The 26,215-nt window shown below is 36.1% G+C and overlaps 1 protein-coding gene across 15 annotated transcripts in view; it reads left to right on the top strand.

Annotated features, from left to right (window-relative positions):
* The window catches only part of CCDC88A (coiled-coil domain containing 88A), an 85,165-nt gene that overhangs the window by 44,748 nt on the left and 14,202 nt on the right, over nucleotides 1–26,215 (top strand). For 5 of the 15 annotated variants that reach the window (XM_084514075.1, XM_084514072.1, XM_084514080.1 and 2 more), the window contains 18 exons: nucleotides 1,106–1,243; nucleotides 3,572–4,642; nucleotides 5,146–5,273; nucleotides 10,099–10,240; nucleotides 10,940–11,116; nucleotides 11,709–11,870; nucleotides 14,130–14,407; nucleotides 14,632–14,775; nucleotides 15,782–15,968; nucleotides 16,338–16,483; nucleotides 17,130–17,222; nucleotides 17,418–17,632; nucleotides 21,547–21,630; nucleotides 22,655–22,858; nucleotides 23,174–23,245; nucleotides 23,785–23,871; nucleotides 24,223–24,303; nucleotides 25,769–26,034. In XM_084514075.1, the coding sequence (XP_084370201.1) occupies nucleotides 1,106–1,243; nucleotides 3,572–4,642; nucleotides 5,146–5,273; nucleotides 10,099–10,240; nucleotides 10,940–11,116; nucleotides 11,709–11,870; nucleotides 14,130–14,407; nucleotides 14,632–14,775; nucleotides 15,782–15,968; nucleotides 16,338–16,483; nucleotides 17,130–17,222; nucleotides 17,418–17,632; nucleotides 21,547–21,630; nucleotides 22,655–22,858; nucleotides 23,174–23,245; nucleotides 23,785–23,871; nucleotides 24,223–24,303; nucleotides 25,769–26,034 (3,675 nt within the window). Of the gene's footprint in view, nucleotides 1–1,105; nucleotides 1,244–3,571; nucleotides 4,643–5,145; nucleotides 5,274–10,098; nucleotides 10,241–10,939; nucleotides 11,117–11,708; nucleotides 11,871–14,129; nucleotides 14,408–14,631; nucleotides 14,776–15,781; nucleotides 15,969–16,337; nucleotides 16,484–17,129; nucleotides 17,223–17,417; nucleotides 17,633–21,546; nucleotides 21,631–22,654; nucleotides 22,859–23,173; nucleotides 23,246–23,784; nucleotides 23,872–24,015; nucleotides 24,197–24,222; nucleotides 24,304–25,768; nucleotides 26,035–26,215 lie in introns of those variants that run through there. The other 10 variants (XM_084514076.1, XM_084514081.1, XM_084514082.1 and 7 more) reach the window with 9 other exon arrangements.

Here is a 26,215-nt window from a genome sequence, read left to right as displayed (position 1 = left end):
TAGACACAGTGACCACAGGAACTCTACCCTCGGTGTCGAGTTAGCAGACAGACCAACTGAGACAGTTGGACAGTCTGTGGATAAATTTGGTTCCCACAGGGTGTCTGACTGCATCTCTGCCTAGGTGATTGAGCCAGTTCCTTCTCCTTTGCAAAAAATCAACGAAGGTACCAATATCCCCGTAAAAGATGCATCGCTCTGTTAAGCAAGGGATCAGGACAATCTTAATTTTGGAGGGAGAGGGAAGTGGAAGACTGGTCAAACATTAGTGTTCTCATCCTAAGCAAAACCCTTTAGGTTCTGACTTAACTGATGTGCTCTTTGCCTACTTGCAACCAATAAATTCTTCTGTGAAATAACAAATTCTATTCTGCCATCTTTCTGTGATGTTTATTTCTTACTATTTTTTAACAGCAAGTTAAGGTATAATTTAGATAATTTCTTTCTAGAAATACTGTGCCCTGCTCGTAGTATGGTTTACGTCTGGACTCCTCTAGCATTGGGAAATGTGGAGTGTGGGTTGAAATAGAATATAATCTTTCCAGCAGATGATTGTTTAATGTGTACGTTGCTTCCAAGTTACTAATTTTGACTTGGATGTGACAGAAAAATCACACTTGGTGACTTTCACCTGTAAACAATTTTGCTGTCCAGTGACATTACCGGAGTTGTAACCATTTGACAAAACAAACCTGTGTATTGAAGTCATAAGTATCTCTTGAAGTGTTTAAGATGAAATAACATTCAGCTCAGCCCTTTTAAATTGAAAGAGAGGTTGAGTAGCAGCATAAGCCTCACTGAAATATATATTTTTTCTTTTTTAAAAGGATGCTTGGGGAAATATCCCAATCCTAATAAAATCTGACCATTTTTTTTTAAATTAAAAAGTTGCTTATAGATATATTTTTTTTCTAAACCAGGAGAGAAAATGCTGTTAGAAGTAATTTTTTGCTAAAAGAGATTGTTTCAGAGAATAGAAGGTTTCGTGTTATTCATTCCTTTAACTTGTTAAACTTATTTTTATAAGACTCCCTTCAACCCAGCTAAGAGTAATCCTATGATCATTTTCAAGTAGGTTTTTAAAAAATTATTTCTTTTCCTCTAGCTTGAAGGACTAGAGAATGAAATCAGCCAAGAGAAACAAAGTCTGCAGAACAGTCAAAATTTGAGTAAGGATTTGATGAAGGAGAAAACACAGCTTGAAAAGACACTTGAGGCACTTCGAGAAAACTCAGAGCGACAAGTGAGTAACAGAATTAAATGTTAATGCAGCCTTGTATTGTTCTCCTTTTGTACTTCTCTATAGGCATAAACGGATTGCAGTTGTAGCAGATTTGCCAAAAGGATTTACCTGCACCAAAATAGTTTGTATAAGACCTGCAGCCAGGGAGAGTCATGACTCATTTTAAGCTGAGGCTTTACTGTTAGTTTTAGGACTTTTTAGTATTTAGTAACGCTTCTGTGGTTTTCATGAGCTATGCATTTGTTGTAGTTGCTTAGAGGTTGTAGCACAGCCAAAACAGAAAATTGGGAACTTTGAAGTTAGGCCAAACACCTCTCAGTGGAGGAAAACAAATTCCAGGCAGATGGTCAGTGTTTGAAGTAATGCTGGAGTACTACTGAGAACTACAGCAGCCTGTCCCTTGAAGGGACCTGAGAAAGACCAGTGTATCCAAGCTGGTTTGTCTGTTCCACTGCTGTGCCACTTACCTTCAAAATTATCTGAGGCACCTTCCTGACAGTCCTTTACATTAGAATGTTTGCTAGGTGAGACTTGCAGGTAGATGACAGAATTTATTTTGGTTGTCCGAAATAGGAATTTGTGTCTTTGTAAAAGATTTGGGCTGTATTTGGGAGGTACTAAATGTCACTGATGTCTGCACTCACTACATAACAAATATAGAGCTTTTTCAGTTCAGAAGTATATTTATCTTTTTATGAATTCTACTGATATTTCTTGGTCAGATCAACAGTTCTGGGCTGAACTTAAAATTTTAAAAGTACACTATTTTGGAATACCGAATATTGTAAAAATTCTGAAAATTTTTGCAGGACCAATTTAATCAGAAAAATCAAATTCCAGCCCTAACAACAACAAAAATGCTCATTATCGAAGCTTTACATTCATTTAAAGACAAGTGGGGATAACTTGAAAGCAAAACTAGCTTGTCTTGTTTAGATGTTCATTATTACAGTAATCGTAACATTCAGACATCATATTTGAAGTGTATTCCAGGGAAAAAGGGACTAAAACTTTATAGAATACTGTAATAAGTTGTAAATCCCAGTTCAACTATTAAGGATACACATGGTGTTTTCAATGTGTTGATGCAGGACTGACACTTCAGTGGGGATAATTCTATTTTAATTATGTACTTAGGAGCTGTGCTGGGTTAGCAGCATCTTTTGTGTCTTTTACAAATCCTATGCTGAAACTTCTTGGGAGGGGCTCTGAAGTACATTCGATTTTTGTCAAAAAACGTGGAGGCACTGATTATGATTTTTTTTTTTTAAGTTTGAATTATGGAAGCTGAATTCATAGAAAGTAATTGTGTGTTCACTAAGATAGTAATTTATGTAAAGAACCGTTAAAAAAAAAAAAAGTGGGCTTAGACACCTTTTTTTATAATTTTAGAACAGATGACCATTTCCAGGACCCAAATTGCAAATCCTGTTATTAATAGCTATATTCAGACTTAAATATGAAAGAACAGTGTATGATTTTCTCGGTTGCTGTTTTTCATTGCAGCTAGCACTTTCATTTTTCTCCAAAGCAGTTGAAATGCCCCTTATGATACGTGATCTGTGTTTTCCTGATAAAAAACCAGGAAATTTTTTCCTGATAAAAAATCAAGATACAAAAGCTACATTTGTCCTTAAAGCAGGTCTGGAAATATGTTTCCTAAGAAAATAATTGAGTCCTATCAATGATTAACTTTCTTTGGAGGCTGTTTTGAAGCAGTATGTCCCTTCTTAACTGAAAAATGAGCGTAGCTTTGTGTTTGTTCCCAAAATGTGATTTACTATGATCAGGATGCCTTCATATCCCACAGATCAGCGCTGTTTATTCAAGTGAAATAAAAATAATACTTTTGGAGTTCTCTCACCTCCTTTCATCTGAAGTTTGGTTTAGAACTTGACAGTTTTGTTTTTTGTTTATATGTTTCTAGGAGAGCACTCTGGAAATTACAGAGTTTAAGGAAAATAAACTAGATCTGAATAAACACAAATGAAAAGGAAATAAAGCTAACAAATAGATACAGCCTCATTTTGTTTTATATTTTGTTAGTTTTATTTCTGTGTCGTCTTCTGTCCAAGAGGAAAGTGTTTGAGGAGTCACATTGACTTAGGATTTTACTGTCAAACTCTCACTTGGGTTCGTATGCAGTGTTTGTAAGGCTGCAAATAAATATCAGTTGTGTAAGAAGAGAAAATCCTATTAAAAAACCTACAGTAAAAGGGAAATATGTTGTAATCTTCGTAGTAATCTTAGTAGCTTTCAGTTTATATATGGAATTGGTTATTTGTTGGCATGTTGCTTACCAGAGTTTACATTTTTCCCCAAAATTAGATTAAGCTATTAGAACAAGAAAATGAACATTTGAATCAAACTGTAGCTTCTCTAAGACAACGCTCACAAATCAGTGCTGAAGCGAGAATGAAGGAAATCGAAAAAGAAAATAAAATTCTTCATGAGTCTATTAAAGAAACCAGTAGTAAGTTAAATAAGATTGAATTTGAGAAAAAACAAGTGAGAAAAGAACTGGAACATTATAAAGAGAAAGGGGAAAGAGCAGAAGAACTTGAGAATGAGCTGCATCATCTGGAGAAGGAAAATGAATTATTACAGAAAAAAATTACTAACTTAAAAATTACTTGTGAGAAGATAGAGGCCTTAGAACAAGAAAACTCAGACCTGGAGACGGAAAACAGAAAGCTGAAAAAGACTTTGGATAGCCTAAAAAATCTCTCTTTTCAATTAGAATCCTTGGAAAAGGAAAACTCACAACTTGACGAAGAAAACTTAGAATTAAGAAGAACAATTGAATCTTTGAAGTGTACAAGCATTAAAGTGGCACAACTACAATTAGAAAATAAGGAACTGGAGAGTGAAAAGGAACAACTTAAAAAAAGCCTTGAATTAATGAAAGCCTCGTTTAAGAAAAGTGAACGCTTAGAAGTCAGCTACCAAGGTCTAGACACAGAAAACCAAAGGTTACAGAAAGCCCTTGAAAACAGCAATAAGAAAATTCAGCAACTAGAAAGTGAATTACAAGATTTGGAGTCTGAAAATCAGACTCTGCAGAAAAACTTAGAAGAGTTGAAAATCTCTAGTAAGCGCCTAGAGCAATTGGAAAAGGAGAATAAGTTGTTAGAACAAGAGACTTCTCAACTGGAAAAAGATAAGAAACAGTTAGAAAAAGAAAATAAAAGACTTCGACAACAAGCAGAAATTAAAGATAGTACTTTAGAAGAAAACAATGTAAAAATAAGCAATCTGGAAAAGGAAAATAAATCTCTATTTAAAGAAATAGTTGTATATAAGGAGTCATGCATTCGCCTGAAAGAACTAGAAAAGGAAAATAAAGAACTTGTGAAAAGAGCTACTATTGATAAGAAAACCCTTGTCACTTTACGAGAGGTAAATAGAAAGTAGTTACCATTCTTAATGTAATCTGTATTTTGGGGGGGGAGGGAAAGGTATTATGCGTTCTTCTGTGTATGCTGTTCGTGTCTTCAGTGGTTACAGTAGGGATGGAGTTACATAATAATAAATACATAATAATAAATGCAGTCACATTACATTTAAATCTGTAAGGATGCATACAGGCAGTCATGAAGCCTTTGTTAAATTAATGTTTTTCATATTCTTCATCTTAGTATTTGTTTTGGCTGCAGTGTTGCCCCTTGATCTTAATGCTCAAGACCCAATCAGGGCAATTCTTCAGAGAGGAAAGGAGTAAAGAGCTATGCTGAAATCACACTTAATGCCTGATGCTAGCTAAAAGCTAACACTTGGAAGGAAAGGAGAGTTAATGACAGTTAAATTTTACATAGTAATAGAAGACTTGTACATAGGCGAAGAAAATTAAGACTGCATTATTATATCTGTATAATAACACTGCTTTTTTTTTTCTGTGCAAGGACTTGGTGAGTGAAAAATTGAAGACCCAACAAATGAACAATGATCTAGAAAAGCTTGCCCATGAACTTGAAAAAATAGGCTTAAACAAAGAGCGTCTCTTGCATGATGAACAGAGTAGTGATGACAGGTGAGAATGTCAAGGCCTATCTACTCAAGGAATAGTATAGAATTGAGGGTCTTTTATATTCATAAAAATAAAACAGCTTTACAGACTTACTGTGTATATGCTTTGGTTTTAATGCACCGTAATAAGCCCAAAAGGGAATTTGAAATTCTTTTAAATTAATAAGGTAGCTGATGTGCTTTCATGTTCTGTCTCTGGAAATGAATTACCACTTCTTACTACTAAGAAATTTCTTGATGTATGTCAGTAGATACAGTTAATATATTATTAAAGCTTATATTGTAGTTAGCAATGGAACAGTAGCAGTAAAAGAAAACAGGCCCGTAGTGAGGCTTATTTCTTTTTGACTGATAGAAATGTTATTTACACTTCTGTCACATAATGGTTAGCTTGAACTCTCACGCTTTCCTTGACGCTATTTTCTTCTATTTTTTTCTACCAAAAAAGAAATCACTTGTATTCCCTCTTATACATGCTGGGATGTATCCAATTCTTGAGTGTCTCCAAAACTTCATACTGGCTCTATCACTCTGCCACACCTGCCGGTATAAAGCAGCTGCTATCCTGACATCTGTTTGCTTTACTGTATGTTGTGTTCTGTCTTATCCTGCAGGGATTTAGGGAAAAATTGTGACTGGAGGAAAGCAGATTAGTATGGGCGTCTAGCCAATCTTTCTTTCATGATGCTATTCAGTTGTGCCCTTTTTAGAAAGGAGAAGGGGGAAAAAAAAAACTGGCGTCATGATCTGTTATTACCACTGATTGTTGTGAACATGTAGATTGATTTGGGGCCTTCTATATCAAAAGAAAACCAAATTAATTTTTTTTCCCTTCAGTTTTCCTTTCATGTTGCCAGAGCTGTGTTAGTGAGGTGGTGCCAAAGTCCTGTATGGAGAATCTGTTGACACCTCTTGTTTTTTGCTGGGGTCTTTAATCTACCTTTCTCAGCTCACAGATGAGAAGTTCAAAAAAAGCCCTCAGAGCTTTGACTAGTATGACTTCTTGTGGGGAAAACGTATTATTCTGTAAAGGTGCTTTTAGAAATTATACTCTGTGAAAAGATTTATGAATCTGCGTCTACATTTCAGGCAATGCCATTAGTCTCTTGCAAGTGCTTATACTTCCGAAGATTCAGATGTTCTGGGTTCACTTCTCATTGGTTAGTTGCTTTGGGCAGCTATATTAATTATGACTTTGGGTCATGTAAAGCTAGTGTTTCCACCACATTTTACAGCATGATATTATTGGACCTATAAATTGTAATTCAGAAGAAAATTTGGAGTTATCTTACCTCCATGGAATTGGGAGTTTTATTCAGGTTTAATTAAAATATAAACTGGAAGTGAACTTCTAACATAGAAGAGGTCACTGTTGTGACCTCTTCCATTTCTGTGTGTGATTCCATGTTAGTCAAGAGTGGGAATTACACAAGTAAACAGTTTTCAATTGCCATACTCCCTTTGGTGTTTTTTTCTCTCCAAGGAGTTAGTGCATTTTTTTTTTTCTGTGTATATAATGAATATTACTTGTTCCTGGGTTGTTTTCTGCTGGCCTTGGTCAGGCTGATTGGTGGGAAGGTGTACAGTAAGATTTATGTCTTGAACCTTACTTACCCAGAACATTATCTAAAGCCCGCTTCTCAGCTCAGGCTTATGACAAATAGTTCTAGATGTGAAGGAATTTGGGGTAAGCTACTGTTTTGAGACCCTTCTACAATCAAAATGTAGACTGACCCGTAACAACTGCATGTAGAGCTGGAGGATTGTGAGTGGGAAACCCTTGTTTGAAAAGTTGAAGGGTTGATTGGTGTGAATTTGTGCTCTGCGACTATCTTGCCTTTCCAGTGTTCTCAACTTTTCATGTATCCAAAAGGTGAGACATTAGCAATTATTTGATCAGGTCTGTAGAAAGCTAAGTTCGTTATGACCAAAATCACTTCTTGGTGTATTTTTGGTCTCTCTCTCTCATTTTGGTGACAAATTTAAAAAGCACCATTTCTCTTTCTCGGAGAGAAATAAAATTGAGAAAAATCTCCTCTTTGCTGGGGCTTAAGCCAACCACTTTTGGTGAGTTACTTTCAAGGTGTTCTTCATTTAGTCTTATCTTTCAAATGGCTGTTGTCTTTAGACAAACAGATTTGCAGATTCTGACCCTGAATTTGAAATGCCCAAGTCTTAATGGGATTAGAAGTGTAACCATTTTTTATAATCAGGTGTTTAAAAGGAAGGCGGAGAATGGCTCTCTGCTATTAGTCTCTTTCCTTTTCTGTATAAGTGTATAACTTTGCAGTAACGAAACTTCTCATTTGCAGCTGAATATATGCTTCAGGTCACTAAGATAAAATTGTGTCTGTTCTACTGATTGTAGAATGCCTGTATTTCTTAAATCCCTGAAAATTATTTTTCATACCCTAAAATCTAGAATTCTCATACTACTACATAATGTTTTTGGACATCTTTCTATTTACCGTTGGTCTTCTGCTCCAGTTCCTGCCTAGATTTAATGCTATTGTCAGTTCAGGAGTCTCTTGCAATCTATTCACTTAGCTGATAGATTCTTTGGCAACTGAGATTAGGAAGGGGAATATTTATGGCTTGTTGTATTTTATCCTACCGCAGGCAAAAGTGGGATGTTTTCCAAATTTTTAACACGTGTACAGTGATGGAACTGTTGAAAAGTGATGAATGAGTGTAGAATTCTGAAGTAATTTTTTTTTAAAGGACTAATAATGCATTAGAATATTGTACAGACAGTTTCAGGAGATACTGCTTTGAAATAATATATTCTAAATCCTTATCACTTCTCTCCTAAATATGTGGTTTAGGTTTTCTATGTACCCTACAATATTGTAAATACGGTAAAAACTGGAATCATACACATCAGGAGTGGTAACAGTCTTAAAATCCCAGCAGCTGGGCCGAGTGAGCAATTCGCACATTCATGCATCAAATGAGTATGCACCTGCAAAGAGCTGTGTTCTTCTCCTTCCCTATTGCCTCCTCTATTTAAGCAGGCAGGAAATTGAAACTGATGAAAATCTTGCTCTCTGAATACTTCACATTCGAATTTAGTTCAGGTCCCTGCAGGATTCACTGGAGTGGAGCCAGAAGGAAGAGTGCTGTCATCACGCACATGCTTATGATCCAGATAAAGCCAGTAGTCTAGTGCTGTAGTTGAATGTTGCTTTTTATATACCTAATGTTTTCAAAGAATGAAGGATTAAAAAATGTTTTGGACTGCTGCCTTCTGGGCCGGAGGGCAGACCCAGGAAACTACAGGCCTGTCAGTTTGACCTCAGTGCCAGGAAAGCTCATGGAGCAGATCCTCCTGAGAGTCATCATGCAGCACTTGAAGGGGAAGCAGGCGATCAGGCCCAGTCAGCATGGCTTTATGAAAGGCAGGTCATGCCTGACGAACCTGATCTCCTTCTATGACAGAGTGACGCGCTGGGTGGATGAGGGAAAGGCTGTGGATGTGGTCTACCTTGACTTCAGCAAGGCTTTTGACACCGTCTCCCACAGCATTCTCCTCAAAAAACTGGCTGCTCTTGGCTTGGACTGGCGCACGCTTCGTTGGGTTAGAAACTGGCTGGATAGCCGGGCCCAAAGAGTCGTGGTGAATGGAGCCAAGTCCAGTTGGAGGCCAGTCACTAGTGGCGTCCCCCAGGGCTCGGTGCTGGGGCCGGTCCTCTTTAATATCTTCATCGATGATCTGGACGAGGGCATCGAGTGCACCCTCAGTAAGTTCGCAGATGACACCAAGTTAGGTGCGTGTGTCGATCTGCTTGAGGGTAGGAAAGCTCTGCAGGAGGATCTGGATAGGCTGCACCGATGGGCTGAGGTCAACTGCATGAAGTTTAACAAGGCCAAGTGCCGGGTCCTGCACCTGGGGCGCAATAACCCCAAGCAGAGCTACAGGCTGGGAGAGGAATGGTTGGAAAGCTGCCAGGCAGAGAAGGACCTGGGAGTGATGGTGGACAGTCGGCTGAATATGAGCCAGCAGTGTGCTCAGGTGGCCAAGAAGGCCAACGGCATCCTGGCTTGTATTAGGAACAGCGTGACCAGCAGGGCTAGGGAGGTGATCGTCCCCCTGTACTCAGCTCTGGTGAGGCCGCACCTCGAGTACTGTGTTCAGTTTTGGGCCCCTCGCTACAAGAAGGACATCGAGGTGCTTGAGCGGGTGCAGAGAAGGGCGACGAAGCTGGTGAGGGGCCTGGAGAACAAGTCCTACGAGGAGCGGCTGAGGGAGCTGGGCTTGTTCAGCCTGGAGAAGAGGAGGCTCAGGGGTGACCTTATTGCTCTTTACAGATACCTTAAAGGAGGCTGTAGAGAGGTGGGGGTTGGCCTGTTCTCCCACGTGCCTGGTGACAGGACGAGGGGGAATGGGCTTAAGTTGAGCCAGGGGAGTTTTAGGCTAGATGTTAGGAAGAACTTCTTTACAGAAAGGGTTGTGAGGCATTGGAACAGGCTGCCCAGGGAAGTGGTGGAGTCACCATCCCTGGAAGTCTTCAAAAGACGCTTAGATGTAGAGCTTAGGGATATGGTTTAGTGGAGGGCTGTTAGCGTTAGGTTGGAGGTTGGACTCGATGACCTTGAGGTCTCTTCCAACCTAGAAAATTCTGTGATTCTGTGATTCTGTGATTCTGTGATTCTTTAGAAAAAGAACTTGGTATTAATACCAAGGTGTCTTAATGCTTTTGAATAGTCAACATTCGTGTGTTTTTGAATGTAGCTTTAGGGCTGCTGTTTCAGAACTCTTTAAAATTTAAATACCTGAAATAATTTTCCAAAATACTATTTTTCTTTCTTTCTGGGATGTCATTGATCAGTAGGTACAAGCTTCTGGAGTCAAAATTAGAATCCACACTTAAGAAGTCTCTTGAAATAAAAGAAGAAAAAATTGCTGCTTTGGAGGCTCGTTTAGAAGAATCAACAAATTTAAACCAGCAACTCCGTCAAGAGCTTAAAACAGTAAGGAGAATGACATTTTTTTGTAAGATTAAATGATCCATATATCAGCTATTGTTGTTTCTATACTTTGCTTGACCTTTTAGTTTTAAGAAATGAAAGGGAAGAGAAAAAAAAAAAAGGGCGGGGGGGTAGAGTAATATAAAGCAGGGCAAAAGTATGACTGCTTTTTAAAACTTCAGTAATACAGGCCTGGTGTTGAAATCACATGAAAAGGTGTGGTGGAGCTGATTCAATGGTCGTTGAATATGTCAGGTAGATTAATAATCTGAAGTTTATTTGATTGTGGAATGCCAACAATAGTCATTATTTAGTAAGTCACATTTTCTGGTCTGCCTTAAACAGCCTGAGTGGAGTGGTTAAAAAAACAAACAAACAAACAAAAAAAACAATCTTGATTTGTAGGACTTCATAAAAGTTGCGGGGTTACAGTTGAAAGCACTAAAGTAAAATACAGACTAGAGGCCTCTTTGTTGGTCTCCTAGTCATACCTGTCTTAAATGTTTATTATGGTTAAGCTAGAAGTAGCCATGTGTTACTTGTACATCATCTCATCAAACATATACAGAAAGCAATTTTACAAATACAGTAAGATATGTACACATTGCACTTTCTGTTCTCTGAAAAGTGTCACGGTCATGTAATAGGATGTTGAAAATGGAAAATTTTAAACCTAATCTAAGTTGTTCTAAATAATTTTAGGTGAAAAAGAACTACGAAGCCCTCAAACAAAGACAAGAAGAGGAAAGGATGGTTCAGAATTCTCCTCCAAGAAGTGGAGAAGAGAATCAGTCTGTCAATAAGTGGGAGAAAGAAAATCAGGAAACTACTAGAGAATTACTGAAAGTTAAAGATAGATTAATTGAAGTTGAAAGGAATGTAAGATGATGTGCTTTTTCTATTATTCTGATTTTAAGTATTGTTGTGAGCTGCTCCAGTAATACGAATGAGAATATTCTTAAGGAGGTGTGCAATTTATGACCTAGTTTATAGACTAAGCATAATCTGTATAAAATACAGTGTATGATACAGCTGGATTCTGCACTGACAGATGCCATAAAGCACTTGACCGGTATTTAAAAGGAAAAAATATAAACCTGGATTTGACTTTTTGAATCCACAGATACCTCACAAATCTCTCTTATATAATCTTTGTTTACATTAGTAATTGAGATTTCTTTATTCTTTCTACATAGGTCTAATGTTACTTGCGCATTTTTTAAATCAATCTATAGCAGTATCATTATATGTTACGTTGTTATATAAGGTGACACAGTTTGTTCTCCTCTGGAAATAACTGAATATTTTAAATCCTTTCTCTCTACTGAAGGTAAAGCATAAAGAATCATAGTAGCATAAGTCATGCTGTCATGCTGCTTTATTTGTTCTGGAAAAACAGTTCTACCTGAAGTTCAGTAAACAGCCATGAACTCAAATTTTCTTTCTTTTTTTTTTTTTTTTTTGTTCAAAGAATGCTACACTGCAGGCAGAGAAACAAGCACTGAAAACACAATTAAAGCAGCTTGAAACACAGAATAGTAATCTGCAGGCTCAGATTCTTGCACTTCAGAGACAGACTGTTTCTCTACAAGAGCAAAATACAACTCTACAAACTCAAAATGCTAAACTTCAGGTAATATTATAATATTTTATTTTTAAATACAAAATTAATTTAATGTTTTTTCAAGTGAAAGTTTTAAAGCTAACAGAAATGCTACAAATCATGTTTCGATTCTGGTACAGACACGGAAGAGGAAGTAACATACAAATAATCCGCACTACGAGCAGTCTAATATTTTGTGATGGCTGATAAAGAATAAAATTTCCAGAAGTTGCTTTAATCCTTTGTGTTTATCCTATTTAAATCCTTGATTTCGTAGTCAGGAGTAAAGAAGACTGTTACCCAGTTTTGTAAGATTTTTTTTTCAATTTCTTTTTTATTTCTAAATTAGGTCAGGAAAGCGGTTAGCACCTCCAAAGAGACTAATAAATCTATTTTGTCTATTTTTATAGATATAATAATAAATAGATAAAAATCATACATAAAAGGAAAATCAAGATGTTAGTAATTACACAGTGTTGGTAAAAACGTTGAAAATTGAATAAAAATAAATATGCAAAGATGTAATTCAGATAATGTAGAGGTAGAAAAAAAGGTAACGAGTGGCCGTGGAAATTATAAAAATGTTTGCCTGCAGAATCTTCCAGCCATCGTGGCCAAAATTCATATATCATCCTTCATGCTTCAACAGTGTCAAATGCATGTTTTTTTCTCTGATAAATGAAATATTCTTGTTAATGAATCAAATCCTTTTTGGAGCTGTAAGAATACTTAAAGGGGAGATACGAAATCCACAGTTCAGCACAAATAGTAAACAAAATGCCAAAAATGATGAAAAACAGACAGCCATGAGTGAAGGAATCTTTAAAAGGGTGAACAAATAATGCATTTCATGAATGCCTCAAGTCATCTTTCTGTCTTTTGCTGGAAAGCAGAACCCAGTTGTACCACAGATGCACTTTCTATCTACCACATTGAAATCTAATTAGTGCACAGTACTCCCCTTTGTGTCTGGCAAGCCTGTGAACAAAACAGAACGTTTGTGCACGTAGTGTGCCTCATCTAGTTGTTAAAAATTTAGTGGACATGGGCATCCTTGACTGTTGTAGACAGATGAGGGTATATATCTGGGATTCAGAACTCTTTGAGTATTTTGTAATTATATTTGGCAAAATAGCAGGAATATCTTAGGGCAGTTTGCTTTTTGCCTCATGGATTGCATAATAGCAGAGGCCTTTCCTGTCTGATAAAGCTGGAGAATAAAACAACCATAGATAAGTCAAAGTACTGGGACAATGAGTTAGAAGGAGAGGCATTTTCTGCCTATTTTTTGTGGTGAATCTCACCAAACAATGTAATTTTAATTGCTGGGGATGACAGGAGGATGTTGCACCCAGCAGTCCAAGAAAGGGAGTTCCACTTGCAAGACACCTCTCTATTAACTCTAAATCAAAATGAAAGGTGAAGTATGCTCAAGAAAATGAGAGTGACTGTTAACTAAAGCTGAAATGTGAACTAAGACTAAAGTCTACATAGACTATGTCAAGGCTGTTTTTAGGCAACTGTAATTCTAGTATTCTTCCTGATACCCATAAAGAACAAACAAGAGAAAGGATGTCTTAAAGGGTGACTGGGAATTCTATACTAAAGCGAACTTGGAATTCAGTCTGAAGTTTTACAGTATACACTTGCCATCAGACATTACTTCATTTCCAGTGAAACGTTCAGCTTTGTCATTGTAGCAAAGAGTGCTGCAGTTCCAACAGAAAGGGATTTGTTCCTTAGTAACAGCATGCATTGCAGTGATAGTTTTGTTGTTTTTTTCTCCTTAGCAGATACCCTGAGGGTATTAGAAGCCTTAGTAGTTGATTTTTTTTTTTCTCCTTTTTTTGAATAGGAAAGAGGAGGAAACTAGACTATTACAGGTCAGATGACAAACATGTCAGGTATCCTTAATTCCTTAAGATATCCAAGGATTAGATGATGTTAATCTTTTCTAGAAGCGCGCAATTAAAGATTTTTATATGTCATATTTTGAAAGCTTGAATGTGTTAATGGATGTAAATAATGTTCTGACATAACTCTTAGAGAAATGGTACTCTTCCACAGGAATACTTTCTGTTAGATCTAACAACATGTACAAATTGGAGTTGTCTGTAAGGATATAAGAAATAAGTGTTTCCATTCAAGGCTTTCAGATAATGGAGTAATTAGAAGGTTGCGGAGATAATGAATTGATCATTCAAGAAATCCTTCAACAGAATGATACAGACAAGATGATCCAGTCTATGAAATTAATGTGCAACTTTTGTCAAATGTTTATGGCTGCAGGTTGAAAATTCCACCCTAAATTCTCAAAGTACATCTCTTATGAATCAGAATGCTCAACTATTGATCCAACAGTCTGCTCTAGAAAATGAAAACGAATGTGTGCTCAAGGATCGTGAGGATCTGAAATCCTTGTACGATTCACTTCTCAAAGATCATGAAAAACTGGAACACCTACATGAGCGCCAAGCTTCTGAGTATGAATCGCTGATTGCTAAACATGGAAGTCTTAAATCTGCACACAAAAATCTGGAGGTGGAACATAAGGACTTAGAAGATAGGTAAATACTAATATGCATGACTATAATTAGAAGACTGATCCTCACTAAACAGCAAGAAATGCTGTATACCTATGATGAATAGAATCTGTATTCCTGAAACACAACACTAAGATCTTAAAACTTTGAAAGATCACATTTTCAAAAACAACAACAACAACAAAAAAAAAAACTCCATGTTTTCTTGTTCCAAAAAAAAGAAATGTAAATACAATTCTTGTTTGCAGGTACAATCAGTTGCTGAAACAGAAAGTGCAATTGGAAGAGTTGGAGAAAGTGCTCAAGATAGAACAGGAGAAAATGCTTCAGCAAAATGAAAAACACGAAACTGTAGCAGTAGAATATAAGAAACTTCGTGATGAAAATGATAGGTAAAGCAAAACACTGGTGCAGTCTAAATAAGCATTGCATCCTCTCATGTATCTGGAAACCTGATGCTGTGCCCCAGAATATTAACAATCCATACCTTACAGAAACACACTCTGTTGTTCTATGGTATAATTACTTTAGGAAAACTGAAGAGGGAACAGTTTAAAAAAAAAACACAAAAAACGAACACCATAAAGCATAATTATTGCGTGCTGACTATACTGAATTCCACATAGCATCTTAAGAATGCCAGGCCATGCACTGTGCTGTGTGGATGTGGGCTGTAGACGGAGCAAGCCATTCTCTGTGAGTTGCGTGAGGCAGAATGACTGGTTAACGCTGGTAGGAGTAGAAATTCAGTGTTGTGGATGGTGAAGGCCAGTTTGATCCCTACTACTGAGGTACAGCTTGCCCTAAATAGTCTGGTTGAAATTACTATTACTATTTACATAGTACAATACTTACCCACCTGAAGAAGAGGCATTAAGAATTGTTAATCTGGTAGGGATGTTTGCAATGAAATGTCTACTGCCTGTGATGTTGTATGAGAAGAATTAGTGGGAACTGGAAATTGTTTTTAGAAATGGACGTGCCAGAGCTGGGTAGGAGCAAAGGGAACCTAAGAGTCCATACACAGCTTATGAAATTACCAAGATTTGGACCATTCCTATTTACTTACTATTTTGTGTTGGCAAGAAATCTTAGCTATTTTGTGAGATCTTCATATTTTGAAAAGTGGCATCTTAAAACTAGTTTTTATGTCCACATTTAGAAATCCTAATTATTTTTAAAAATCTGAAGACCCATACTTGGGTAAAGATTTGATACATACCTAGGAATTTTAGATTTACAGGTAACTTACCTACAGCATGTGATACCAAGAAATTCTTATGTGTATTTTGTGAAGTAGCATCAAAGTCCGGAAGTTTCATGTTTCAGGAGCAGTGTGGGGTCATGAATACCTTTCCTTTTACATGCGTGTATTCTTTTACATTCTCTTAATTCCAGGCTTGCTCATACATACAGTCAACTCTTGAGAGAGAATGAAGTTCTGCAAACTGATCATAAGAATCTGAAAACATTATTGAATAATTCCAAACTAGAACAAACGCGATTAGAAGCTGAGTTTTCTAAACTTAGAGAACAGTACCAACAACTGGATATTACATCTACCAAATTAAATAACCAATGTGAGGTACGTGACAATTATCCTGTTTTTAGGACTGGTATTGTTGCGATGTTTGTATAAGCTTATTTACAGATTCATAAAAAATGAAGTGCTTGAGAATTTGACATTTAGATTATAGATAAAGTCGTGAGTCTGAAGACAAATGAATTTGTCTGTTTTATATGCCATAAAAAAATTGCAGTTTGTGTTAGGTAAACTGTAAGTTATTTAAAGCATCAAAGACGATTTTACCCACTGAGTCATGATTTTGTTAAGTTTTCTGTTTGATTTGACTTTCTAAATACATTGTAGGCCTAAGTTTCCTTGATAATATAATCTGTATATGAAATATGTTCACATATACTTACGTACATACCATTTCATTTATTTTAACAGCTGCTTAGCCAGCTTAAAGGAAATCTGGAGGAGGAAAACAGACATCTACTAGATCAAATTCAGACATTAATGCTACAAAATAGAACATTACTTGAGCAGAATATGGAAAGCAAGGATCTCTTCCATGTAGAGCAAAGGCAGTACATGTGAGTTTTAAAAACAGTTAAATTACTGTGATTAGGGCAGTTACATAATATTAAAAAACAAAAACCAAAACCAAAAAACCAACCATTTTCATTGTATATAGAAATTAATGTTTCCAAAGTAGCATGTGTTTCTTTTCTTAAAATAACTAACTATGTGTGAAAAGCAGATAATTAAAACTAAGAGCATTTTATTTTTAAATCTGAAAGATGAGTGCCACTGCATTCATTATTGGTGAAATGCCTAATAAAAATGTTATTTATTCCCCATTTGAAGATGATAGGTTTGTTTGAAAACTGTAACCATTTTAGTGAATTTGAGAGAAGAGAAAATATGCTTGTGTAAATGATGCTGGTATAGCCTATGTACACATTGTTACTTAAAAAAAAAAAAAAAAAAAAGGCAAACTTCTGTTGTATAATAAACAAAGCTAGTGGAAATATTTATAATGATATATTGTGGTGTTAAACAGAAGAATGCTTGTTTCCTTTATCTCACTTTCTTGATTTTTCAAATAAGAAACAGCTGTTACGGAAGAATTTCTCATGAAAACCTACAGTTTTCGAGTAACGTATCCAGAGGATCATGTTACTCACATGTTACGTATACATTTTCCAAACATAAATTATCATTAATTTCTGTTTACAGTGACAAGCTAAACGAATTAAGGCGACAGAAGGAGAAATTGGAAGAGAAGATAATGGATCAGTATAAATTTTATGAGCCATCTCCACCAAGAAGGTAGTGATGAATATTGTATAAAAATAAACACAAATCTAAAGCACGATTACCCATTCTGTTCTGGCTGAAAGACAAGATTTTGTTCAACTTCAGAGGAGCAGAATCATGTCTGTTCTTGCATACAAATTAGGAAAAGTACGAAGACCTAAGTAATGTATTATAAATGCAATAAATGTATTGTCTTATTGATAACAGAAGGGGTAACTGGATTGCTCTGAAGATGAAGAAGCTGATAAAATCCAAGAAGGATGCTAATCGAGAACGTTTGAAATCTGTGACCCTTACACCTACCCGTTCAGAATCCAGTGAAGGATTTCTTCAGCTGCCCCACCAGGACAGTCAAGATAGTTCTTCAGTGGGCTCAAATTCTCTTGAAGATGGCCAGACCCTGGGAACCAAAAAGAGTAGTAGTGAGTACAGCAAAACATTTATTCTCTTTTAATACTTCTCAGCTAAATGTTTTTTTATTTATTTAAAAATAAAAAGGTGCTGAGAAAACCTATGAGTTCTCGAGGTTTTTTACAGTTAATTCTGAAGGTCTTTAGGAAATGAGCCTGGATTTTCTCATCAGTGACAAATTTATACTGACTTCATGCAGACTCGAGTGTATGGGCAGATGCTATCTTTTTTTTTTTTTAGCATTTCTGCAGCTATAAAGATGTCAAAATATGTTTACTAAGGTATGATGAAGTAGGTAGCGTTACTGCATCAGGTGAACAGAATTTTGTATAGATTGTCGGATACCACCACAAGCACCATATTTTGTTTCTCCCTCTTGTCCCAGCATGCATCCTTCCCCTTGTCTTTAAAAGTGGTTTCCAAGCCGTGGCTGTGCTAACATCCTTCAGATCCTAAACAGATCTTCTGTCTGAAGATGTTTCTCCAGCATCACAAAAAATAAGTGATGAAGTTTTTTGATATTGAATATGCAATAGGAAGTTCTTTATGTCTTGGGTTTCACAAGACATCAGATCAATATTTTTGAGCCAGGTATGAATTTACTGTATTAAAAATGATTAAAGCTATTATGGTGTATTTTTTCTTTTAAGGTTACTACGTAAACTTTTAAGGCATCTAAGAGCACTATTTCAGGGGAACTTTAAATCAGATTTGTGATTTATTTTAAATAATAAAATTTAAGTTTGAGGGTAAACTATTGCTTTCATTGCTAACTTGTCAGTTTTGGGGAGCTTAACATTTTTCAGCCTAAGGGTGGTTGGTAAAGATTCAGAACAGGTATTTCTGAATAAAGAAACACAACTGTGGCTTTTGGAACGTAAATTGGAAGTCTTGTGGAGTTCAGGAGTGACTGAAGCTATAGCGGATGTTTACAAGTGTGTATGCTTTGGATCAGGTCAGGTGCATCAACGATTTTATGGTCAGGATGATTTTATGTGACAATATTCTTTGCACTGATACTTGGGACCTTGTAGAGTGCAGCTGGGCATGCTGCTGCTACACTCAAAGCACTTTTCCTCTTGTTAGAGCCAAGGTTGAAGTTAACAGTGGCTAACACTCAAAAGAAGTTTGAAGTTGTTCAGACCTCATTAATTTTGTACTGTATGGGCCTTGTTGATGTTCCTTTTAATCCCAATGTATTTATGTGCAAACGGGAAGGGCTGGTCTAATTCTGAATCCCAACTTTCGTCCATTACACGTCACCACGGAAACCATATTTTTGGATAGAATTTGGATAAATTAGGTGCCAGTTCAATGCTGACTATCTTACTGAGACAGTCTGTGTCTCACGGAGTTAGGACTAGTGTGAAAAGAACCAGTAGTGGCACACATTTTGCAGTCTATTTCTTCTTCTTTTAGAATGATTGTAAATCCTAAGTACTGTGAAACTGTGGCCACTTTCTATTCTCTAAGTAGTGGCCTCCACAAAAAAAAAACAAAAAAAAACAAACAACTATAAGAAAGGAAGTTTCCTCCTGTCTAAGCAACTACTCAGGTGTTGTAGCTTTTCACACTGACTGAAGGCAGTCTGCACCAAGGGAAGGGACAGGTTCTGGTCCACACTAATCATCTGTGTCTGCAAATGGAGGTGGTCCCAGCAGGAACTGTTGAGATGGAAAATCCTCCTATATCCTTCAGGAAGCAAGAGAAGGTAATTTTCATTCCCCAGACTGCAGCCAGTGACACAAATCAGTGGTGGTCTCAAAAGCTTTGTTATTCTCTGTCCTCTAATGATCTTTTTGACATACAGGTTTCCTATTCCTTACCCTCTGTCAGAGGAGGTGAGGAGATACAGATGTCCAAATGTATTGCTCTGCTACCACAACTGACAAATAATTAGCTATGTGACATCTGTAGATTTTTTTTTTCTTTTGCAGATAGTGGAGACAGAGTGTTTTCCTAATACAGGACACTCTCATGCAGATGTTTTCAAAAGACCTGTTCTCTTAGAAAGACAGGTGATCTTGGTGCAAAGATCAGGTTATGCTGTTGAAAAAGGAAGACAGCACCTGAGATTTTCATCTGCTCACAGAGCGCTTGAAGCTCTTTGTTTCCAGAGGTACTCTCAAATGAGGGGCTGCCTGTATGGCTGGGAACATTTGCAGCACTGGTAAAATCCTGCAGGCAGTGAGAATGCTGGATGCTCCTGACTGCAGAGTTTCACCTTTGCTTTTCACATCTGCATTCAGTGATTGAATCAGCTGAATACTGTGGATCTGACATCTGCTTTCTGCAGAGCCTTTCCTCTTGGAGGGGATGGATACCATTCTGAGTTTTTGCATAGAAAACTCAAGGCAAGCAAGTGGAATCTTTTTTTGTGTGGAGAAAAACGGATTACTTTTGTGAGCTTCCACTTCAGGTGTTTCAGATCGTCAACAGCATTCCAAGGAATTAAGGCTGTTACTAAGCCTGTCGTCTTTTAATAGTACCAGTAGCAGACACATCGCATCCTCATGGAAGTAATAGAAATATATTGGGCTGCCCAGCATGGTATTGCTGTGGTTTGACTTGGACTACTGGATGCTGCTTGAAGAATACAGGGCATTGTAGTCTGCTTGTTCTAAGTGCTAACACAGAATAATGTGATGGAGAGGGGTATTTGTTTCTAGGTAGTTCATGTGCACTCGTAAATGTATATGTATATATGTACTCCTGTGTAAAATCGAAATGGCTGTATAACAAGCTGTTGGCTGAGTAGAAAACAAAGGCAAATGACAAAGCATGCGTCCTGAAAAGTCACTTCAAGGAGGTAAAATAAGCAGCTCCTGGGCTGACAGATTGTTCTACACTGCTTTCACATTTGCATAAATACAATTTTCTCAATAATTCCATTTTTTGTTTCTTCCTGGATCTTTATATCCTAATTTTTTGCATGTGGCTCCTGTATACTTCACAGTCAGCTGACACGTTTATCTGATGCTTCCAGATGCAGGTGTCTGCCAGTAATCAGTTACTAATGGAGAACAGCTGAACCTAAGGACAAGATTAATTGTGATTTCCCACTCCCCATATTTTATTACTACTTAAAATTTTAACTCCTATAATTATGTTGTTTTAACTTTACTTTATCCTTCCTAAAATATAACAGTAACACTCACATTTGGATTTTCTTTTGCTATTTTTTTTTGTTTTGAATCTTGGGTATTCTTTCAGTCAAAAATTTGGTGTATATCATTCCTGCCAACACATTTTTATTTTATTTTTCTAATTACAGGTTTGATTTGATTTACAGATATTTCAGTAAAATACTGAAATCAGTGTGCAAGTAAACATAGTTATTTGAGTGTGAGGTCCATGTAATTTTTCAAGAAGACAGTAAGTGATCAAAATTAGTGATGAGAAAAAATACAACAAACGAAGATTATTTCCTGCTGTAGACAGTGGGCAAAAAATTACAAAAGTTAGTCTCAAAAACAGTGAAATGTTCGTATTTTAAAGTATAGTTTATACTTGATTACTTTCATTTTGAACTTTTTCTGATTCACATTTTTCTTTACGTTCAAGAAATACATTTTTCACAGTAAAAATAATTAGAGCCAATTTTTATAATCTGCAAAGCACTTGCGTTTAGTTTTTTGTGATGGTAGTTAGGACTTTCAAACTGTGTTACACTCTTCACCATTATTTTCGGTGCATTTCTTAGTATATTAAAGTTTTCATAGTGTAGTTTTCATATTTTGGTGTAGTTTTCATATTTCATTGTCACACAGAAGCATGAGAGTGATAGTTTTTAGCATAGCATACATAGCTTAAACTCAGACATTCATTTCTGTCCTTAGTTTCAACATTTAACTTCCATCTGTTCTTCTCCCTTTTTTTCTTTCATTTCCCTGTTTCCGTTTTTCCTCATGCTATGACATAAAAGTGGTTGCACTGAAAAGACTGCCCTTTTTGAGGAACAGACCGAAGGAAAAAGACAAAATGAAGGCCTTCTACCGTCGCTCCATGTGTAAGACTTTATGACAGTTCAGCTTCTTTTAAATGGCTACACTGGCTTCCATTACTAATTTTTCACTAACCTCTCCCTGGACTGCGCTTTATTTTTCCTTCTATTTTGCAATGTGCAAGTCCTGCTACTATAAAAGGAGCTGGAGCTTTTTCTTTTTTTTAAACCTTGGCACTGAATACCTTATATATGTGCATATGTGCACACACATGTACCCACACATTCACATGCACAAGCACACACATATACATATATATATTCAGTGCATTGTGATTACATGTATTTGTATACATATTTGTCTATATACACATTTGTGTATATAAATTTACAGTGCACTGTGTTAATGTTAGTAGTTCTAAATTACACATTTCATAAGCCTTCAAAAACTGCTGCAATTTTTTTGTTTAAAGAAAGTGTAGAAAAAGTAGTGCAAGGCTGTATGGTGGTCTGTCACTCTTCAAGTATTCATCAGTTGTTGTTGCCAAAATGTTGTATTGATTTGTTTTACTTTATTTTACTTTTTCAAGAGTAGTGGATAATTTTCTCTGTCTTTGCAAAGTAAAGGTGAATATCATCAGAAGTCATCTTTTTCAGATCTTTTTATTTGTTATGTAAAATACAATATCCCTGCAGTAACCTGCACTGTTCAAGGATCCCGTGTCATTGTTGACATAGTTGTGTTAGCACCTTGCCCGTTTTATCCTTATTCATTCCATCTTATCATTGCAAACAGTATATCAAGGCTTCTAACATATATATTGCATATCATTGCAGCACAAGCATGATGACTATACCTAATAAAATCAGTTTAAAGAACCATACTGAATTCAGAGAAGTCTCTGACTTACAACACTTCTCATTCATTGAGCTGATTGCATGTTATAACATGGATGATCTTGTGCTTGTACCTTGCAGTATTCTATATGCTATAATGCTTAGAAAACTGTCAAAACATTTTGCAATACAAGATAAGAACAAAAGCAAATACATTGACCATGCTGATCATTTGCTTTCATTTGCATCCCAGCCATGAATGACCTGGTGCAGTCCATGGTCCTAGCAGGAGGACAATGGACAGGTAGTTCTGAGCATCTGGAGGGTCCTGATGATATATCTGCGGGTAAAAGGAGAAAAGAATTGGGAGCTATGGCCTTCTCTACTACAGCTATCAACTTTGCAGCTGTCAACTCTTCTACAGGCTTCAGATCCAAGCAGTTGCTAAATAATAAAGGTACAGGTAGAAGCTTTTTGCACCATGATGTGTCTATGTGTAACAGCAATTTCCTGTAAATCTTCATTTTACTTTATTTTTTTTCTACAAAATGAAAATATATAATAAAAAAAAGGCAACCTGAATAATTGAGTTACAGTGATAAGATACTGAACAGGTTTATTAACTGCAATTACAAAATGTTTCAGGACTATTCCTACAGAATGTTACATAAATAAAACTCTGACGATTATTTTAATATATTTTATAGACAATGAAATAAATATGCCTATAATCTATTTTATTTTACATCTGCTTTTATGTCTCTGTGTATAGATACTACATCCTTTGAAGATGTAAGTCCACAAGGTATTAGTGATGATTCTAGTACAGGATCAAGAGTTCATGGTAAGATGTGAATTTTAATTAAATGACTTAAGGATATATTATGTGAATGTGAATGAGGTCTAAAAAAACGTGAATGGTTTAATTACGAGTGAGCATGTTTTCTGTGATTTGCGTACCTCTTGAATGTATAGCATCATTTCTTCAGATTATTGCTTGTACTATCTTTTCTTCTTCTTAAATACTATCAGATATTCTATATCTCTAGTAGAAAGTATTTATGAAGTGCATCTGAACAGGATCAAATTTTTTTGCCTTTTAAAAATGTATTTGGAGTTGATAGTAAAATAAAATCAGTTATTACAATTCCAATCTTAAAAAAAAAATGAAATCTGGCCAGCTTTTCCAATGTTTATTGTTCAGTGAAATGTAAATTTATCATCTCGTGATTTTGTAAAATACAGTATATGTTCCTTCGAGCAAAGCTATGAAGTGAAAGCTGTAATAAGTGAAGCTTTAACTCTTCTAAAAATAATTGAAATTAGTATGAGCAATAAACATTTTTTAAGATAATAACAGTGCATTTCCCTTGTATTGGATAGGAGTACAGGACATTAACTGTGCAGATGCTCTTGTTCCTCCTGTTCGTGGCATTTCAACAATGTGCAAGGTTCCTTGCCAAATCTGTTGTAAGTGACCTAATCACAAGCAACTTTCTGCATGCCACTCCTTCCATCTGTAAAATCCTGGTTTCCCACTAACCAATCTGTTTCAATTCTAAATGTACACTCTATTTCTCTCTTCCTCTCCCTTGTACCTTACTATTCCTGTAGTGCCCTTTTCTAAAGTGTCCTCTTGGACTGCCTGGAAATCCCTTCGCTTTCTGATCTGTAAGAAACCACTTTGTTGACAATGGGCATGCTCAGCCTGTGAAATAGTGCATGATTCCTGCCTCAGAGCATTCTGTGATCAGAATGTAAAGGTACCGTGTCATCTGCTAAAATTTTATTCATCATGGTGTCTCCTAATTTTCCATTTAGCTTCCAGACCAGCCAGCCTTGATAGTGGCAGAACATCCACTAGCAATAGCAATAACAATGCTTCACTCCATGAAGTCAAAGGTATGCTGTAGGTGAATTTACATACATGCTTAATTTCCATTACTCTTTGTAGGATTGTCTATACGGGTTAAAAAACAAACAAACAAAAAAAAAACACAAAAAACATAGCATGCTTTTTTGTTTAGGCATTTTTATACCGCAGTCTTTGTTCCCAAAATTAGGAAAGAATACAAGTATTAGAACTTAGATTTTTAATAGATTTTCAAATGATGATACTGACGTGACTTTCAAACTATTTGAGCCAAAGCTTACCAAGTAACAATCTTGCAGAATAAGAACTCCCCCCTCAAATTATGTTAAAATCTTGTATTTCTAAACAGAGAAGTTACTCTGCTTTTTCTCCTAGCATCCAAACATCTGTGCACTGCTGCTGTAAAGTCGTATGGTATACAACACAAAACACACAAATGGTCTATGTAACACTGTCCTGCAAATGGTTATGTTTTTATTTTAAAAGATTAATAACATTCCTTGAAATTTAGAAAATATTGCTAAATCATATATTATTAGCCTTGACATACTTTTTTGTAATAGACATTCAACAAGTTTTTTAAAAATTACTGTTACTTGGAGACCATTGTATGTAAAATGCTGCCAATTTGAGATCCATTTTATGTTTGTGATTTACATTTTTTAAACAATATCTGTCTGGAAATTGAGAGGTGAATGCTAGCTTAAGATTTTTAGTCATTTATTTTCTGTCTGTTTGATTAATCCCTTTTACAAAGAATTCTTTAAGGTACTCCATGCCCTAGTTCATATAAAGTATTAGAAATTACTTCTGCAAACAATTTATCGTTCTTCAAACTTCACTTCATTTTGTAGGAGTAACACGAAGTAGGAATACTTGATTTTTTCATCAGCATTTTCTAAGCAATTGGCAATTACTGAAAAATAAGCAGAAATGGTGTTGTAGAATTTATTGTGCATTTAATGCCACATGCCTTCTTCATGTAACAGCTGTAATAAACTAGAAGTAATGGCAGAAACTGTTGGAGAAGGAACATTCTAAAATTGTTCTTGTTGAAGAACTATGTTGAAGACAATACTTGTTTTGCATTCCATCTTTTTTATTTCATTTAATGTAAAACTCATTTATAGTACATTAAAATGTGTACTTCACAGTCACGCTGAACAAGAATGGAGGCATACATTTGGCCTCACAGAATACAATGTTATGTAGATAGTGGTTCACGTTGTAAGTGAAAGGTAGTTTTTATTCAAAAGTTATTCTGTCACGTTGAAAAAGCTGTAAGAGGTAAATCAGGGGAGTGAAATTGTACTCATATTTGGTTTGAGCAATATAAGACAACTAGATTTTTTTTTTTTTTTTTTTTTTTTTTTTTAGTATTCTAAATTGAATTGCCTTTAACTGAATGTGAAAGTGTTCAAATTTGGGTAAACTTATACTAACAGCTTTCATATGCTTCTGTTATTGGATATTTAATACTGTTTACTCCAAAAGCAGGTGTGGTTAACAATCAAAGCAGGCCGCAGAGTCACAGCAGTGGAGAATTTAGTCTGCTACATGAACACGAGGCTTGGTCTAGCAGCAGCAGCAGTCCTATTCAGTATTTGAAAGGTCATACAAGGTCTAGTCCTGTGCTCCAGCAAAGAACGCCTGAAACACTGGATAGTCGTGGAAAACAGATCAAAAACGGTTCTCCTGGAAGTGAAGTTGTTACCCTGCAGCAGTTTTTAGAAGAAAGCAACAAAAGTACCTCAAGCGAGGTTAGTTTAAAAATTACTTCCTACGCCATGTATGGCTACAGAATGAATAGAGTACTTAAAGCATGTAGAATTGCTTTAAAACTTCGTAGAGATTCTGGTTATGCCTGTATTTAGTAGTAGTGTGCACTGTATCCTGATAAACTCTACTTGTTGTATTACATAAATATCAGTTTGGAATTTT

This window comes from Aythya ferina, assembly GCF_964211825.1.
Source record: "Aythya ferina genome assembly, chromosome: 3".
NCBI classification, from domain to species: domain Eukaryota; kingdom Metazoa; phylum Chordata; class Aves; order Anseriformes; family Anatidae; genus Aythya; species Aythya ferina.
This window is presented reverse-complemented; position numbering and strand designations above follow the sequence as displayed.